Source organism: Suricata suricatta, chromosome 11, assembly GCF_006229205.1.
Source record: "Suricata suricatta isolate VVHF042 chromosome 11, meerkat_22Aug2017_6uvM2_HiC, whole genome shotgun sequence".
NCBI lineage: Eukaryota > Metazoa > Chordata > Mammalia > Carnivora > Herpestidae > Suricata > Suricata suricatta.
Window position 1 is genome coordinate 8,162,752 of NC_043710.1, and position 18,450 is coordinate 8,181,201.

Consider the following 18,450-nt stretch of genomic DNA (forward strand, 5'->3'; position numbering starts at 1 on the left):
TATACCACATCTTCTTGATCCATTCACCAGTTGATGGACATTTAGGCTCTTTCCATGATTTGGCTATTGTAGAAAGTGCCACTACGAACACTTGGGTACATGTGCCCCTATGCATCAGCACTCCTGTATCCCTTGGATAGATCCCCAGCAGTGCTATTGCTGGGTCATAGGGGAGTTCTTTGGATAATTTTTTGAGGAACCTCCCCACTGTTTTCCAGAGCGGCTGCACCAGTTTACATTCCCACCATAAAGTTTATTTACTTGTGAGAGAGAGAGAAAGAGAGAGAGTGCAACTGGGGGAGGGGCAAAGAGAGAGGGGGACAGAGGATCCAAAGCAGGCTCCACGCTGACAGCAGAGAGCCCAATGTAGGGCTTGAGCTTGTGAACCGGGAGATCATGACCCAAACGGAAGTAAGCCAAACCACCTGTGCCACCCAGGCGCCCCGGGAGTTACAATTTTAAATAGGGTGGTCAAGGGAGCTCTCACAGGGAAGATAATGCTTGGGCAAAGATCTAAAGGAGATAAAGAGCAAGAAAAGTGGCTACCTGAGGGGAAACTTTCCAAACCAAGAAAATACCATATACCAAGACCCTGAGGTGCCTGACATGTTTAAGGAATACCAAGAAGACCAACTCCAGTGGGGTCTATGGGGAGATAGTAGTAGTAACTGAGAGCAGAGAGGTAACAGGGACAGATCTGGGAGCAGATTCTGCAGGGACTTGTAAGGATTTGGGTGTGTTTTCATCATTTTTTTCTTAAATTAGGCTCCACATCTAGCATGGAGCCCAGTGTGGGGCTTGAACTCATGATGCTGAGATCAAGAATAGGATGCTTAACCAACTGAGCCTGACTGGTGCTCCAGTGCATGTTTTAAACATGACTCAAAGTCCATTCCAGGAATGGTATTTCCTGTAATTTACTTCAGTTTTCAGGTAGAAACTGGCTTGTGACAGTTACTCAGATGCCTACATGAATACAAGTACCATGGTAGAAACCAAGACCCAGCAGATCTGGTCTCAGTGAAGGCCAGACAGCCTTAAGCTAATCCAAATGGATCTGATATTGACTCTCTCATGGTCTAAACAGAATGATTTATTTTTTTAATGTTTATTTATTTATTTATTTATTTTGAGAGAGAGAGAGAGAACACAAGCAGGGGAGGTGCAGAGACATAGGGAAAGAGAATCCCAAGCAGGCTCTACGCTGTCAGTGAAGAGTCTGGTGTGGGGCTCGAACTCAGGAACCGCAAGATCATGACCTGAGCCGAAATCCAGAGTCTGACACGTGACTGACTGAGCCACCCAGGTGCCCCGAAGCAGAATGATTTCTTAAGGCACTAAATAACATGGAGGTTGAGGGGAGGGGAAATCAAATTTCCATTTTCCATTTCTTGTGGGAGGCATCAGGATGGGCTACGTTGTCACAACAAAAGCGTCAACAATAATTCAATGGCGTACACAATGTTGAAGTGATTCTCTTTCTCACGCAATAGCTCTACGGCGGGAATTACAGGTTGGTGGATGATTCTGCACCATAGGGTCATTCGAGGACCCAGTGGATAGCGGCTTCGCCATCTTCAACACGTGGCTTCCAGAGTTGCTCTAATTGTCACTATTCCTACCGACAGGAAGGGAGAAAACACACAAGTCTAGGCCAAAGATTCTCTCTTAATCAAAAGACGTGGAAGTGACAAGCCCTTCTTCCACTCACCTTCCACTGTCAAGAACTACGTGGCCCCACTCAGCTACTGAGTCACCTGGGAAATGTACTGTTTACTATGGAAGTGGGGAGGGGCATGAATTTCGGTGAATGGTGGGCGTTTTCTTTAGATTTTCCTAAAGGAGCTTTCCATAGCATGCCACGAAGTACCAGAAGTCTCTCTAGACACCCACTGGCACCTCCTCTCACCCCCTCACTTCCTCCTTTAGCTTTTCCCTCTCACATCACCACACGCATACCGTGCAGGCTCCCTTCTCAGCTGGAGGATCCCGCTGGGTTTGCTGGCCATACTGGGCCCCTTAGAGACAGCGTGAGGACCTGGGGTCTTCATCCAGCCCCATGTCCCTCACTTCCAGCAGAGGAAAATGGAAAGGGCTCCTTGGGATGTTTGGTTCTTCCCCTACACTGTTTCACTTCCAAAACATTCTTGTGAGGCATTCTTGGCCAATAAAACTCTCCACTTCATTACACCAGTAATTCAGGATTGCTGGACAAAGGGTGCATGTTGGGGATTAGCAAGAGATTAGCCTAGACAGGTAGGCAGGGGCCAGAGCATGATGCTTTACAAATCTGTGTTAATAGAGCTTTCTCTTAACCCAAGGGGCAGTGAGTGCTTTAGGCAAGATGGGAACCTGACTGAGTGGTTTCAGAAAGCCATTCTGGTTAGCCAGGGAAGAATGGATAGGAGGAATTGAAATCAAAGGCTGGAAGACCAGTCTGAAGATCAATGCAGTAATCATTTCTGAGCCTCAATTTCCTCATCTATAAAACAGGCTGGTAATGACAGTAACGCTCCACCTAAGGTTGCTGTGAGGACTGAAGACGTTAAAACAAGGAAAGTGCGTACTCAAGAACAGTGCCTGGTGCATCACAAGCCCACCATAAAAACTGGCTGCTGTCATTAATCCTGCACTAAGACAGTTGTAGGGAAAATAGAAGATTCCAAGATGGAATGATGGTACAGCAGAAAGGGATGAGGCAAAGGAGGGTTCCCAGCCACTGCCATTGCCACCTTGCATGGAGTGGGTGACAAGTCTCATTGACTCATTGAGTGTGAGACATCATCCAGGTAGAATTTCCAAGCAGGCAGCTGAATCTACTATCTCAAGGCCAGAAGAGAGGTTGGGCTGAAGATTTGAATTGACGTCTTCCTCATAGAGCAGAACTTGAAGTCATAGGAGCAGGTGACATTTCCTGGAGACAATGATAAAAAGAGAGGAAGACCCAGGAAGAGCCCTGGGGAATCTTTAAGGGATAGAGAGAAAAGAGCCCATGAGGAAAAGGAGGAGGGGTGAATGGGGTGAGGAAGACCAGGTGGAGGGAGAGGTCACCAGTAGCAACATCAAGTGCTTCCAAAGGTCAGGGCACATCAGGCTACAGAAAGTTCCATTGGGCTTGGTGAAAAATACATCACTGATGGCTCTGGAGTGGAGTCGTGGGGGCAGAACTGAGATATGAAGACAGGGTCATAGCAACCATAGCTTCTCATTCAAGAGATTGGGCTTTGAAGGAAAGGTCGAAATGAAGTGAATGTGGAGGGGAAAGAGTTTCTAAGAAGGAGAGAACTTGAGAGACAGAGACAGAGGATGTGGGATGGAGCTAGGTGGCAACAATAGAGCAGTGTCCCCATGGAGGGGAGGGAGAGATCTAGGGTGCGGATGGGCACTGACCTTGGATATGTAAGGTGAAGTGGAGACAGGCAGAGAGCCATGGGGTGCAGTCAAGTTTGTAGGGGATGAGGGAAGATGCTGAGAACAGACCCAGATGTGACAGCCAAGCAGACTCTAGAAGCTTCTGACAGGCCACGCATGCTGGAGAGAAATGATCATCACACACCACAGGTCAGGGACCCAAAGAGCCACAGGCAGACCCAAGGAACCCTGGGCCAGGCTAAAAGCAGAAATGACTCTTGGGATGAGGGGGCCAGGCTCAGGGAAGCCAGGCGCGGGCCGGTGCTGTGGGGCACAGGCTGAGGGTGACTGGGACGGCTGGTCTGGCCTGACCCAGGCGGGCACCACCTTCTCTTGTGCAGTGGGACTTGGTGTGCGGCTCCAGCAAACTCAAGGAGGTGGGCACAGTGATTGGGGGGATTGTGCTGGGAAATCTATCTGACAGGTGAGACCCTGCCTATGGATACCTCACTCTGACCACCCGTGCACCCCCGAAGAGGCAAAGAGAGCTGGGGGAGGCAGAAAGTATGGTCCCTGCTGTGCGGCCGCAGACTCGTCCCAAGCCCTTCCAGGCCACAGCCTTCTCTCTGCCCCAAAGCCCTTGCAGCTGGAGTCTCCCCACCTCTTCAGACCCTGGGGCAGATCCTCAAGACCCTCAGACACCGTTTAGTGGCGTGTAGCAGTGGAGATGGGTGGCGTGGACTGTTTGGAGATGAGAAGTCCTTTGACCTATGCTCAGGCCACTAAGCTGGGGGTAGCGGTGATCACTCATTAACTTACACTGTAATTGCAAACCTGTCCCAAAAAATAGCAATTACCAGTAAGGTTCTGTCTGAAGAGGGAGTCACATTCCCTGCATGACGCTTTGAGAGGCGGGGGGTGGGGGCATCCAACCCTTTGCCCTGGGACCTGCAGAGTCATGTCTAGCTAGCTTACCTCGGCTAACTCAGCACTTCCTCTCCTTGAACTACCGGTTTGGCCACAAGCCGATCCTGGCCTGCAGCTACCTCCTGCTGGCAGCCAGTGGCTCCAGTGCAGTCTTCTGCCCCAACCTCCACCTCTACCTGGCCTTCCGCCCCTTGAGTGGCTGCGCTGAGCTCTGTTATCTTGAGTGAGCCACATAGGAACGGGGAACAGACGTTGGGGCCCCCCCAGCCCGACGTCAAAAGAGTGGAGTCTGGGCCAGGCTCAACACAGGCTCCCTATGACCTTGGTCAAGTAAGGTGCTGCCCCTTCCAGGAGCTCAGAGTCCCCCGGCACGCACATGACCCCATTTAGTCCACATACACAAGTAGGAGACACTGTTGTCCTAATTTTACAGGTAAGGTCATTGAGGCAAAACAAGGGAAGTCATTTGCTCTGGAGACGCAGTCAAGAGAGTGGGCTTGGTTGGGGGGTCGGCACCTGGCTGGCTCAGTGGGAAGAGCATGCAGCTCTTGATCTCAAAGTTGTAAGTTCAAGCCTCACGTTGGGTGTAGAGATAACTTATTTAAAAAAAAAAAACGGGGCACCTGGGTGACTTAGTCGGTTAAGCATCTGACTTCAGCTCAGGTGATCTCACTGCTAGTGGGTTCAAGCCCCATATCGGGCTCTGTGCTGACAGCTCAGAGCCTGGAGTCTGCTTCAGGTTCTGTGTCTCCCTCTCTCTCTGCCCCTACCCGGCTTGTTTGTTCTCTCTCTCTTTCTCTTTCTCAAAAATGAATAAACATTTTTTAAATAAAAAAAAAAGAAGAGTGTGATCTTAGAAGTTAGACAAAGTTTGAATCCTACTTTCTTTTTTTTTTTTAATGTTTATTTATTTTTGAGAAAGAGAGGCAGAGCATGAGTTGGGAAGGGGCAGAGAGAGAGAAGGAGACAGAGAATTCGAAGCAGATTCCAACCTCTGAGTGGTCAGCACAGAACCCGGCTCGGGGCTCAAACCCACAAATCTAAGATGTGATCTGAGCTGAAGTCAGACACTTAACTGGCTGGACCACTCAGGTGCCCCCAAGTCCTACCTTCTTGAGACCCAGTCACAGCATCTGTAAAATGGGAGCAACGAACCCTTAGAATCAGAGTCAGATCAAGTAGCCAATGGCGGGTGGGCAGGAGCTGGTGCCCCTTCACAGGGAGGTGCCACGGCCCAGCAGGATTCTAATCCGGTCCTTGGGATCCTCCTGCAGGTGTCGCATGTGTGCCCATCCAGATGCAGGCCATCACGTCAACTTTAACTGGTCACTTCTACACCGGCGGCCAGTTCATTCTGACGGGTCTCGCCTATGTTATCCGCCAGTGGCGCTGGCTGCAGTTAACCGTGTCCATTCCCTTCTTCGCCTTCTTCCTGTTGTCCTGGTATGTGGCCCCCACCTCTTCATCTCCTTCCTTATGCCTGCCAGGACCAAACAGAGGGAGCCCCATGGCTGACCAAGCTGGCTCACCCTCTCCCAGGACACCCCTGTCCCAGAGTCAGGAAGGGCCTTCCAGGGAAGAGAAATTAATGTGCAAAGGCATGCTCCACGGGCAGGTGCTGGAGGGCGTCCAGGGGCTGCCTGCAGTGGAGAAGGGGTAAGTTGAGACAGATGGCGTGGTGCCAGGCCATAGAGGGCACAGAAAACCAAACAGCCTCAGCTTCGTGTGAGGGGCAGAGAAGCTGTCTGCAGTGCAGAAAGTCCTGACCAAGGTTCTGTTTGTGACATAACAGCACACAAGGACCAACCCAAGTGTGAGAGGATGAGAGACAGAAGGAACATGACTGTGTGTGCAAGAGGAGCCTCAGGGACACATCTGAGAGGCATCCTGAAGGAAAGAAATTCACAGAGTTGGAAAACTGAATTTGCGATGTTATGGATTCCTTTATGGAGAGGAGAGCTCAAACCTGGGGACCAGGGAGAATTGGGTTGTCTGGGTCAGAGTCCCCAAATAGGTCAAGAACTCACTATCAGTATGCTGAACCTAAGGACCTGTTGAAGACAGGAACAGAGTTTCCGAAATGCAGCTGGGGCCAAAGAACAGGACATGATGAATGAGTTCCGGAAAAGAAATGACGTCTTGGAGTGACCCTTTATGAGCACCTACTGTGCTCAAGGCCCTGTTCTAAGCATCGACCTGTGTCATCCCAATCCTCATGATTCTCCATGTGAAAGAGGCATTATTGTCCTGTTTTATAGATGAGGAAACCGAGGCTCAGAGAAGTGAAGCAATCCCCAGGATTAGACAAAAAGACACAGAACTGATATGGGCCTCCTTCTGACAGTGAAAATGGAATCTCCTGGGGGGGGGGGCGGGGCGCGGGACAATCTTGCAGAAAGCGAGGTGGTCAGGATGTCCAGGGTGGACTTCGGGGTGGAGCAGAGAAGGAGTAGAGAGTAGGGAGTCAAAATAAGGGCAGATGGTCAGCTGGGTGCAGTAGAGGGTTCAGGCCTCCTCCCTCTGTGACTTGGGCCAAGCCTCACCCACTCTGAGCCTCAAGATTTTCGTAGGCGACCTGGAGATAATAATGCCTGTCACCCAAGGTTATGAGTGCCTGGTCCCCCGGAGGGCTCACTGAATGGAGGCCACGGTTACTATTCTCGGGGAGAGCAGGATAGGGTCAAGGCCCTGGCGTGGTGTTTGGAAGCAACTCACTGACGACTTTGCTCAGAGCAGAGCCATGGAGGTTGTCCAGGCAGAAACAAGACCACAAGGCCAGCAGGGTGGCACTGAGCTCAAGGGGCCACTGCTGTCAGCTGCACCGATGGACTTAGGCAGGATGATTAGCATCCGCTCCTCCAGGACCTCGCTGGGGCCAGATCCTAGATGCCTATGGAGGCCATGACCACAGCTAATCCCACCTGAGACCAGACTTTGTTGAGGGGCGGAGGGTGGAGGTGGAGGAGGGGCAGAGGAGAAGGAGAGGGATCCACGAGGGGCGCCACGACTGAGAGATCATGACCTGAGTCGAAATCAAGGGTCAGACGCCTAACCACCTGAGCCCCCCAGGTATCCCCAGACGTTTCAGACCATCATTCCTTTCTCCCCACACCTCTGCCTCCGCTCCTCTTACCATCACTCAGGGTCTGCTCAGGCAAACCAACCCCAAAAGTACAGCCCAGAGGTGGGGACAGTGAGGTGGGCTGCCCACCTGCCGATCTCGAGACCCCATGCTGTGCTCATGTCACAGCAGAATCAGTCCTTTGCAGGCAGAATCCCAGGGCCCTCACATCCATTCCCTAGGGCCCAACTTTACCTTGAGCCACCTTCCCAAGCTGCCCCGGGACTGTCTTCCTGCCCCCTTCTTCACCCTGGAATGCAGCCCAGGGAACCCCGGGGAGGTGAATGTCCAGGATCCTCTACCTTCTAGCCTTGAACATGCTGTCCCTTCCTCAGGACCCACCTGCCTTGGCCTAGGCCCAAGGATCCTGGCTAAGGAAAACACCCAGCAATAATAAGTGGCCCAGGTGGGGGGCAGAGGGAAGGCTCTTCTGGAAGGGGAAAAAGAGAATGCCTGATTTTGTGCTGGCTGCAGGCAGGCCAGGTGCAAAGCTTGGCCAAGTTTAAATTCCATGAAGTCTGCAATAAAACAGCTTGGGTTTCTGGACCTCCTGCCCCTTGGCCCTGACTGTTGATATTCTTCCAGTGCCTAAAAAAAAAAAGGCTTTTAGCTTCCGGGGAGCCCCTGCGACTTGATCCTGGCACCCAGGTGGATACCAGAGTCCGTATGCTGGATGGTCCTGTCTGGGAGTTCTCAAAGGCCCTGAAAATACTCCGGCAGGTAGCTGCCCTGGATGGCAAGAAGGAAGAGGGAGAAAAGCTCACCATGGAGGTAGGCACCGAGAGGGATTACGGCCTGGAGCAGGGACCCTCCTCTTGCCTCTGCTTCCCTGCTCACAAGCTAACATCATGTCCAATTTCCCAAGCAAACTCCTCTAGAAGCACCAGGCCTGCACTCCCCTCTCTCCTTCCTCCTGCCCACCAGCTGGTCACTAATGGCATCCTTCCCTCCCTCTTTCCCAAGGAGCTCAAACTCAGTCTGCAGAAGGAGATCTCCATGGCCAAGGCCAAGTACAGCATAGCTAACCTATTCCCGACACCCAACCCTCACTGTGTGACCTTCTGTCTTTTCCCGGCCTGGTAACCCACCGCCCGTCCCGGCCCACACCCTAGCCCTTCTGTCAAAGAAGCGTAATGAACAAGGTCTGTGGCAGCCACTGCACCTAAGGGGAAGGCCCAGGGCACCTGCAAGTAGAGTCCAGAGACCCCCTCCCCTGGGCTGCCCAAGCCCAGCCCCAACCCTGGAAGTCTCCTGTGTCCCTGTCACACACCCATGTCCAGCCATCAGGGTCTGCCTCCCTGTTGGGTCACACCCATCCAGCCCATAAGGCAAATGCTCCAAACCCCTTCACAGCTCACAGCTCACATCCCTGCCATGGCAGTTTCCCCATTCTATGCCTCTCTGCCACTGCCTCCCCTGGTCCAGCTCTGCCCTCTGGGACCCCACAGAGCCAGACTGGCCATCAGAGCTTGAAGACAGAAACCATATCTCTCCTGAGTCTTCTCTTTCTGTCTGACAATCTGCAGCTCCTTCAAAACCCTTTCTGTGACCTGGTTCTAGGGCCCTTCTCCATCCCTACATGAATAGGGTCCAATCTGTCCAGGAACTTCAAAAAGGATTCCACAGTCCCAAGAGGGAAACAGGAGGCATCTGACCCATGTGCACACTTGACTCTCACCTCTCCCATTCTAGATGCTAAACTCTTGCCCGTCTAAGAGAAGACCATTTACTCCCTCCTTTGGTCTCCCAGAGTCCTTCCAGTCCTGATATTCTCTGGAGGTAATTATGTGGCCTCTTTGCCACCACATCCTAGACCAGGCCCATGTCATACATAACCAATCAATCCCTGCACTGAGCCCAGACACAATCCCAGAGAGCTCAAAACAGCACTCAATCAGCCCTTACCAATCAGCTGCAGTTGGGATAAGAAATGACATCATTCATCACCCTAGTGTCCCAATGATCAGTATGGGGAGAGACCCCAGTCTGGCTGCTGGTGCCAATCAATCCCTCTCTGCCTCTCGGGTTTTCCACTGGTTTTACCTACTACAGTTTGGCTATGAGTGTGGCAGAATTTGGAGTCAACCTCTACTTCCTCCAGCTCATCTCTGGTGGGGTTGACTTCCTGGCCAAGTTCATCAACATCCTCTCTATAAACCATCTGGGCTGACACACCACCCTGGCCAGTGTTCTACTCCTGGCAGGAGGGTCCATCCTGGCTCTCATCTTTGTGCCCTCGGGTGAGAAGCTGGAGCTACATTGGAACCCTCTGAGAGAGGACCAGCGTGTCCGTGGGCATCACAGGCTGGCACAGGCTGGGAATTAAGGCGCTAGAGACTCCAATTCTGCTGACTCTACCTCTAATTCTCTGGGTTACCTTAACCAGGTCCCCGGGCTCTCTGGAGCTCAGGTCTCCCAGGTAATAAATAACTCAGTGGGGCTAGCTGATATCGAAGCTCCTTTCTAGACCTGACTCAAACTGGGCAAAGTGTGGCAGTGTCTGAACAGTGCGTAGAATTGCTCAGGGATTAGGGATTGGGCAAAGCTCTGGTGACATCGCTGCTGAGGACAAGTTGGCATGAGAAAACAACTGTATTCAGTCCTTACAGGGAAGCCCCTGTAACCTACTCCACCACGACCCCGGAAAAGCCACTTGTATAGAGATGTTTGTGTGTTGTTACTCCCATATCCTTCTAAAGGAACTTGAGATATTTTAGGACAAGAATATATACAACAAAATATGGGAGGAGGGAACCAGAGCCAGGGAAAAACACGAGTGCAGCCAGACAAACTGTAAAGCTCTAGAAATAGCAGAGGGACCATTACCCAGCTTTAAATTTAGAGTTGAGCTTTCCAGCAGCCAAAGCAAAAAGGGAGACAAGGTCCACTAAGGGAGCACTGGGGTGCTCCTGAGCCCAAGGCCCACCATGTTTTCTTCCTGCTGCAGACTTGCAGACCCTGAGGACAGTCCTGGCTGTGTTTGGGAAGAGACAATTGTCCAGCTCCTTCAGCTGCCTCTTCCTCTATTCAAGTGAGCTGTACTCTACTTGTCATTCGGTAGGTGCAGGGCTTGGGGCTCGCCCAACCAAAGGATACAGGGTCAGGTGGGATTGCGGCATCCTCTTGCCCCCTGCCCAGGGGCCCCACACACAGGCTGCCAATCCCTGCTCTGAACTCTCCCAGGCAAACAGGTATGAGCATTAGCAACTTGTGGACCCACGTGGGGAGCCTGATGGCCCCACTGGTGAAAATCACAGGGGAGTGGCAGCTGTTCATCCCCAAAGTCATATTTGGAAGCATCGCCCTCCCAGGAGGCAGTGCTGCCCTCTTCCTGCCTGAGACCCTCCATCGGCCCTTGCCAGAGAATATCGAAGACGTATAAACCTGATCAGTCCCTAGCTTCTGGTCTTCCTGGAACTCCTAGTTGGGAAAGCAGGTCCAGACCTGGGACTTTTCCTGAGATCTCTTTCCCTAGGTCCTGGCAGGCAAAGGAACCAAAGTGGGAACAAGAAAGGGGAAAAAAGCATCCCAGAGGATACCTCTGCAGCCTTGTGGACCAGCCTGGACCCCAGCTGAGGGCAACAAGTGACCCGTGACCCTCTTTCCCTGCCCTCCAGAAATTAATCCTAGCCAGGTCCTTGCCTGCCTCTGGGCTCCAAGGGTGCCTTGGGGGGACCCTGAGCAGGTCCATGCTCCTGAACACAGTCTTCTCTTTTTTTATTTAAGAAATTTTTTTCTAATATATTTATTTATTTTTGAGAGAGAAAGAGAGAGACACTGTAAGCAGGGGAGGGTCAGAGAAAGAGGGAGACACAGAACTGGTAGACAGGCTCCAGGCTCTGAGCTAGCTCTCAGCACAGAGCCAGACGTGGGGCTCGAACCCACGAACCATGAGATCATGACCTGAGCTGAAGCCGGATGCTCAACTGACTGAGTCACCCAGGCGCCCCATCTAAACACTGTCTTCTGAAAGGTTGGTTGAAGGCATCTCCTCCACACTGGAGCCCCCAGCCCTGGCCAGTTCAAAGGTTCGGCCACAGGCCTTCCCACGCCCCACCCTTGTCCTCAGTCGAGGCCTTCCTTTCTTCTGTCCAGCCCTTCCCCACTGGCTACCTTCCCCTATTGTTCCAGCCCCCTTCCTCTGAGGCCCCCTGGGCTCGCTGGTTCAGTCCTAACAAAGATAGCTTCCTCTTCTTGCTCCCCACCCCTTTCTTCAATGGGAGGGTTCAATAAGCCAATGAAGAACTCAAGCCATGCTGCTCCGGGATGGGCATGGAATGGAGAAGGGGGCAGGCCACCACGTGGACATTCACACTGCTCCCCCATTGTGTGTAACACAGGCAAGCTGGGCTGATATGAACCTGTGTGCGCATGTGCGAGTACACTAAGGTGTGTACACACCAAGGCTGCTCGGGCTGCTGCAACAACATGCCGCAGACGGATCATTTAAACAACAAATGTGGCCTCCTCCCAGTTCGGGAAGCTAGGAAGCCCACAATCGAGGTGCTGGCAGGCTCTGTTCCCAATGGGAGCCCGCTTCCGGGCTAGCAGATGGCCGCCTTCTCATTGTGTCCTCATTTGGCCTGGAGAGAGAGGGAGAGGAAGCAATGTCTCTGCTGTCTCTTCTTATGAGGACACGAATCTCAACATGATGCGCCACCCTCATGACCTCATCTATCACCTTCCAAAGGCCCCGCCTGCAAATACCAGCACACTCTCGGTTAGGGTGCCAGCACTAACTATGGGTGAAGAAGCAATACAGTCCTTAGCCAGTCCCGTGCTTGGAAATGCGTGTGTGCATGTACACATGTGAGCAGAGGACCCAAGCAGCCCAGAGCAGCTGCGGACGGAAGTCCACGCTCCTCCAGTCCCCATCCACCAGCCCTGCTTGCCCCGGGTCTCTGATCAACGTCACAGGCCCATGCCACCGGACAGTTCTGTCTCCTATTTAAGTGAGAAAAATGCAGCCACCGCTGAAGGCTGCTGATGTCACCCCATGCTTCCTGAGTTCCCTCCGACCACAGCAGAAAGTCAGTCCTGCCAACTGGGGACTCCGCGTCCAGCCCCTCTCTTCTGGCTCTTTCTCATCACCAATTAAATAAACCTCAACTCCTGTCTTACCAACAACCAACCAAACCAATCAGCCCTCCTTGGCGCCGTATCTCCCTCCAGGGGCCACACTGTCTCTTTCTCCCCTTCTGCAGCTAAACTGTGGAAAGGAGCTTTGTGCCACCCTGGCTTGTACTTTCCAACCCTGTACAGCTTCAGACTGCACTCTGGCTCCCACCGCCTCCTTGACTGTGCCGGAGCAGATGCCTGTTGGCCACGCCCTCCTTCCCTGGTTTCTGAGATGCCGGGTGCGTGCAGAACCGCGTCCATGGTGGCTGCTCCTTCAGGTCTCCTTCAGAGTTTCCTGTAAATGTTGCGAAATTCTACTTTGCCTGTCCTGCCACCACCCCTTCCTCAGGAGTCGACGTCCCCAGAACCTGCTAACCAAACAGGTACATGACCTAACCTCTGGTCATGACCAGAAAGCACGCCGGATCAAAGTCTCATTCCTCACGTGTTCACTCCTGGGCTAAGAACTGCATCATGGAGGTTCTAGTCCATCCCTTGGTCCTTGTCCTGGGAAGGCAAGTTAGCAAGGCGTTGGGCTGGCCCAGATGCAAGTAGATCAGAGGAAATCACTTGCAGAGTAAGAGCAACGCAAATGCACAGAGAAAAGGAGAATAAGAGAGACAGGGGCCAAGATAAAAAAGACTTGGTGAGACTATTTGCATTGATTCTTTTTTTCTTTAACGTTTATTTATTTTTGACAGAGAGCAGGGAGCAGAGACTGAATTTCAAGCTGCACTGTCAGTGCAGAGCCCAACATAGGACTCGAACTCACAAACCGTGAGATCATGGCCTGAGCTGAAATCAAGTTGGATGTCCAACCAACTGAGCCACCCAGGTGCCCTTATTTGCACTGATCCGTAATGATTCCAAGTCCCAGGTCTTCCTCAGCCCTGGGTGAACTTTCTGATCCTGAGTTCTATAAAATATCCTGAATTTTCTGACTAGCGTTTGTTTTGTTTAAGCTAAACTCGAGGGTTTCCAAACCAAACGATTCCAAAAGCAGCTTCTCCCCCTCACTCTGATGTTCCCCAGAATTCTTTGTTAGGACCCCTTCTTCAAATATTCTTTACTAGTAGAAATGTAATGCAAGCCACTTATGTATTTCAAAAATTCCTAGTAGTTGGAGCACCTGGGCGGCTCAGTTGGTTGAGCATTCCACTCTTGATTTCAGCTCAAGTCATGATCCCACGGTCATGGGATTGAGCCTCGGATCGGGCTCTGCACTGAGCGTGGAGTCTGCTTAAGATTCTTTCTCTCTCCCTCTGCCCCTCTCCCCCACTTGCACTCTCTCTCTCTAAAAAAATTTTTTTAATTTCTAGTTATTTTAATTCCTAGCTATTTTTTAGTTTAAAGAGGGCAAAAATAATTTTAATTATATACATAATACTATATTTTATTTGACAAAAAACCTATATATTAACATTTCAACGTGTAATCAATATGAACGTTCTCGCTAAGATATTTTATAGCCTTTAATTCATATTAGGTCTTCAGTAGAGTATAGTTTTCCCTAATAACATTTCTCAGTTTGGACAGGCTCAGTTCAAGCGCTCAGCAGCGGCCAGTAGCTACCATGTTAGACAACTCAGAAACACTCCAGGGCTTCGACTGTTAGCCCCAGAGTTAATTATTCTCACATCTGTACTCAGTTATTTGAAACAGAGCCCAATAAACACTAAAGAGATCATATTATGCTGCTGCTTCAACTTTTCAGTGACTTCCCATTGGGATGAAGTCTAAACTCCGCTCCAAGGCCCGTCAGGCTCAGGCCCCGCCCTGCCTCAGTGGCTTCGGTTTCACCACCCTCCACTGTGCACCTGAAATGTAGCCTCAATCCACTTGTTTCAGTTCCCAGATTGCACCTTCATACACGCCCAGCACTAAACTTCTCCTCATCCCTCCCCCACTGCCCGTGGCTTGAGGTCAGCTGACAATGGGGCCACCAGGGCCCCCCTAGGCTGGACTGGGTCTCAGCCTGTGAGGAGAAGAAGTGGGCTCAGTGAGGCACACTAACCCCATCACCCCACAGTCATCTTTCAGTTGTCCAGAATTCAGGATGGTGTCCAGGATGCCCTGGCCATACCTGCTCCTGTGCTGTTTTAGGGTCACACAAGAGAGGAAGGGAAGATACCAAGGAGGCCACTTCCTAGTCATGTATTCAGGACTCCTGGTGGACTGGGGTGCTGGCCAGGATGAGCATGGCCCATTCCTCTTGCCATTCTCAAATCCCCTGTCTGGACTGCACCCTTTCTCTGTCTCTGCTTCTTCCTCTACAACACCAGCTCCTCCTCCATTCCCTCCTCCCTGCTCCCAGTCCCTCAGCTCAGCCTTCACCTGGCTCCCTGAATGGTCATCCAATATGGGGCACCTCTCTCGGGCAGAATCCTCATGCCGAGCCACCTCATTGGTTGCTCGCCTCATGTCCAGCCTTCAAATGGCAGTTTCGGATGAATTTCTAATTTCTGCACTGTTCATTGGCCCGGGTAGCGGGCCATGAGACGTAAAACTCACAGTTTGGCTCCTTGCTCAGAATGTTGCTATGTGCCCAGCAGGCACTCAGAGTTTGCCAGGCTTCTGTCCAGGCCACTCATTTCAAACTCGCACATAGAACTTGTGATCTGGGCAAGAATATTTTCTCTGACCTGTAAATCATTATTGGAAAAGTCTCACAAAACAATAGAAATCAAGGTCATGGGTAGCTACGCACCTTAAATTCCATTTATTTAACAGGATAAATTTATACAAAATCCAGATGCATCAGAAAATCTGAGATATATGATGGCGGCTAGCGTGGTCAAAAGAGCAACGGAAGCCAGGTCTAGATTTGCTTGCTGGGTGATCAAGGACAAATCCCTTGCTTACTCTGGGCCTTGGCGTCCCTACCTATACAACAAGAAGTTTTCATCTGAGTGATGGCATTCATCTCTAATGGCAAGTGGCTCTTGGCCAAACAGAAGTCTCAGATTGGACCCCTTCTCACTGAGCATGGCCAGAACTTAAGTCCACATTCCACTCAGTCCAGGGAATGTGACTCTGAGTACTTAATGACTCAGAGTGTCCCTAAAGGATAGTTCTCAGTTCTTCGAATCATCTGCCAAGGGAGCATTTCCATCCGGAAACTCTCCACAGTCTGGGAGGCTGGTGGGAAATCCCTATGCTAGCCAGATGGTCCCAGGAGCCGACCACAATTTCCAGGAGTCCCTGGAGTCTCTGGTTGAGCCATTTCCAGGCTCAGCCTGGCTTGGAGCTTGTCAGGCACTAGGGAGGCAGCTCTTCTGAAAGGCAAGGTTGGGCACTTGCTCAAAAAGGGAGATTGCTTATAGGGGCCCCACCACCTCCCCCTGCTGCCCTCAACCCTCTCCCTACTCCCCCATGAGGGCACCAAGTCCTGACAGGAGATTGGCCCCAGGGCCCCCAAGCTGTTTGTCCAGCTGTCCTCACATCCCCAGGCCACAAGGCTCTTATATCCCTTGGCCTGGAGAATGTTGTCAGGCATCTGGACACCCGCCGGGTCCCAGCCCAGAACCAACACTGGGTGGGAGGAGGGAGGCTGGGCTGAGTTACATCCCTCTCTGGGACTCCCCTATTCTCTTCTGTACATAATGAAACTAGATCATCCCTGAGACCTCCTTATGCGCACACCTCTAAAGCAGCAGGAAACAACCTGGCTTTGAAGTTAGATAGACTAGGTTTGAAGCAGTCCAAGACGTCATGGAGCCAGTGCCTCAACAAACAATAAACGCCCTCCCCACTTAATCCAGTTTATAGTTTGTATAAACCTCGCAACGATAGTAGGGCATCTTGAGTCCTTACAAGAGAAGTTGGAAATAAAACTGCTTCCCTTCCACATTAAGACTTGGAGGTTTATGCTTGTAAGAACTGAGAAATGCCCCCTTCCTTTCCTGGCCCTTTGCATCAGCTAATTCGTACAGGGCCTGGCTATGTCCCATAAAACTCTGGAACCTTAGGCATCCATGGTGTTCAGACATACGCCAAAGAATCTGATGAAGTGGGATGGATGGACAGTCAATAGGAGGCAGATAACAGGGAGGGACAGCCAGAGACCTCCAAAGGGAAACACACCACAAAGAAGGTCTGGCATGGAACCTCAAAGCCACAGTTGGGTTAGAACATGACGGAGAAGAGTGTTGTTGGTCTGGACACAGGAAGATGGGGGTCCTGATTTGGCTACTCGCATGGTAAAATTGGCTTCGTATGCCTGGGAAAGGAAAGGGCTGTAGCGTTTCGGAGCCCAGGCCGGATGAGGAGAAGTTTTCCTCTTCATCTTGCAAAGATTTTCCCTACTCAAATAAGAGCAGGAGCATTCGTAGAAATATTTTGGTAGGAGTCTTCGGTATAACTGGAATATCCTTGGCCAAGCGAGTAGGGGATTGGTCACTATTCAAAATAAGTCTGAGACATCTTTTAGGGTGGGGTTTCCCAAACTTAGCACTAGTGAGGTTTGTGGTCTAGAAAATTCTTGATTGGAGGGGGAGGGGGTGATGTCCTATGCATTGTAGGATGTTCAGCAGCATCTCTGCATCTTTGGACTCTTCCTGCTATGTGTCAGTAGTACCACCACCCCCAGTGGTGACAACCAAAAATGTCTCCAGACATTGCCAAATGTCTGCTGGAGGCGGGAACGGGGGGGGGGGCAAAATTACCCCCAGTGGAGAATCCCTATTCTTAGGGTAAGATGTACTTAGGTCTATTTTCTCTCTAAGATCAATATAATAGGCTCATCTTTTTTTAACCTTTTTTATAAGTATTTATTTTGAGAGAGAGAGTGAGAGAACAAGCAAGGGAGGGACAGAGAGAGAGAGAATCCCAAGCAAGCTCTGTGCTGCCAGCTCAGAGCCTAATATGGGGCTTGAACTCATGAATCTCAATATCATAACCCGAGCTGAGATCAAGAGTCCTATGCTTAACTGACTGAGCCACCCAGGTGTCCCGAGGGTCTCACCTTTTTATCAGAAACAAATAATAAGAACAGCTCATTCTCACTGAGCTCCAGGGCAGTGGCTACTTTAAGATCTTTAGCTGTATTCACACATTTCACCCTCCAGTATCCCAACGAGGCAGACACGACCATTATACCCATCTTGCAAACAAGAATACTGAGATAATACAGGATTTTAGCATGCTGCTCTGGCTATACCAGTAAATGTGGAGTAAGGATTTAAATCCAAGTCAACTGACTCCAGAGTCCATGTTGTATATACTGTGCACTATGCAAATTAAAAGCAAGACGTTGCAATCTGCTTTACTGACATTTCCAACCCATGATCCAACCAATCAGATCTCACAGAAGCCCATCCAATCAGAACTCGGCCCTGCCCTGATCCTGAATGACTCAGGAGGCAAACCGTTGGAGGAAATCAGGTGATTGTCTTAAAGTTGTGGCTACAAATAAGTTCATGTTCACTGGAAAAATAAAAACAAAAACTGTGGACAGAGAGAACAAGACAAAGGGAAAATTGTGAATCAGGATAAGCCAGAAGGTAAAAGCTGAGACACTGGAAGAATCGATCTACATCACGTATGATGTTGGTCTTAGGTTCCCCTTCTTCAAAAATAGCCTCTGACCTCTATAGTTTCTTCCAGCTAAACAAAGCCGTGGTCCCGTACAATATGAGCTGTCCCCAGGAGACCAAAGGCTGGGGTTGCCAATTTTAGCAAATAAGAAACAGGATGTCCAGGGGTGCCTGGGTAGCTCAGTCGGTTAAGCAAGTTTGAACCCTGCATTGGGCTCCAAGCTGATAGTGCAGGACTTGCTTGGGATTCTCTCTCTCTTTCTCTCTCTACCCCTCCCCTGCTCACTCGCTCTTTCTTAATTTAAAAAAATTAACAAATACAGGATGCCCAGTTAAATCTGAATCTGAGATCAATGAATGATTTTTAGTATAAGTATGTCCCATGTAATATTAGGGATA

At 50.7% G+C, this 18,450-nt stretch overlaps 1 protein-coding gene across 1 annotated transcript in view; it reads left to right on the forward strand.

Annotated features, from left to right (window-relative positions):
• The window catches only part of SLC22A8 (solute carrier family 22 member 8), a 34,510-nt gene extending 23,522 nt beyond the window's left edge, over positions 1-10,988 (forward strand). Inside the window, 13 exon segments of the mRNA XM_029915443.1 lie at positions 3,753-3,831; positions 4,360-4,477; positions 4,479-4,501; positions 5,553-5,721; positions 8,048-8,088; positions 8,091-8,170; positions 8,363-8,477; positions 9,424-9,639; positions 10,347-10,447; positions 10,449-10,456; positions 10,583-10,804; positions 10,875-10,911; positions 10,914-10,988. Of these exon segments, the coding sequence (XP_029771303.1) occupies positions 3,753-3,831; positions 4,360-4,477; positions 4,479-4,501; positions 5,553-5,721; positions 8,048-8,088; positions 8,091-8,170; positions 8,363-8,477; positions 9,424-9,639; positions 10,347-10,447; positions 10,449-10,456; positions 10,583-10,804; positions 10,875-10,911; positions 10,914-10,988 (1,284 nt within the window).
• The last annotated feature ends 7,462 nt before the right edge of the window (positions 10,989-18,450 follow it).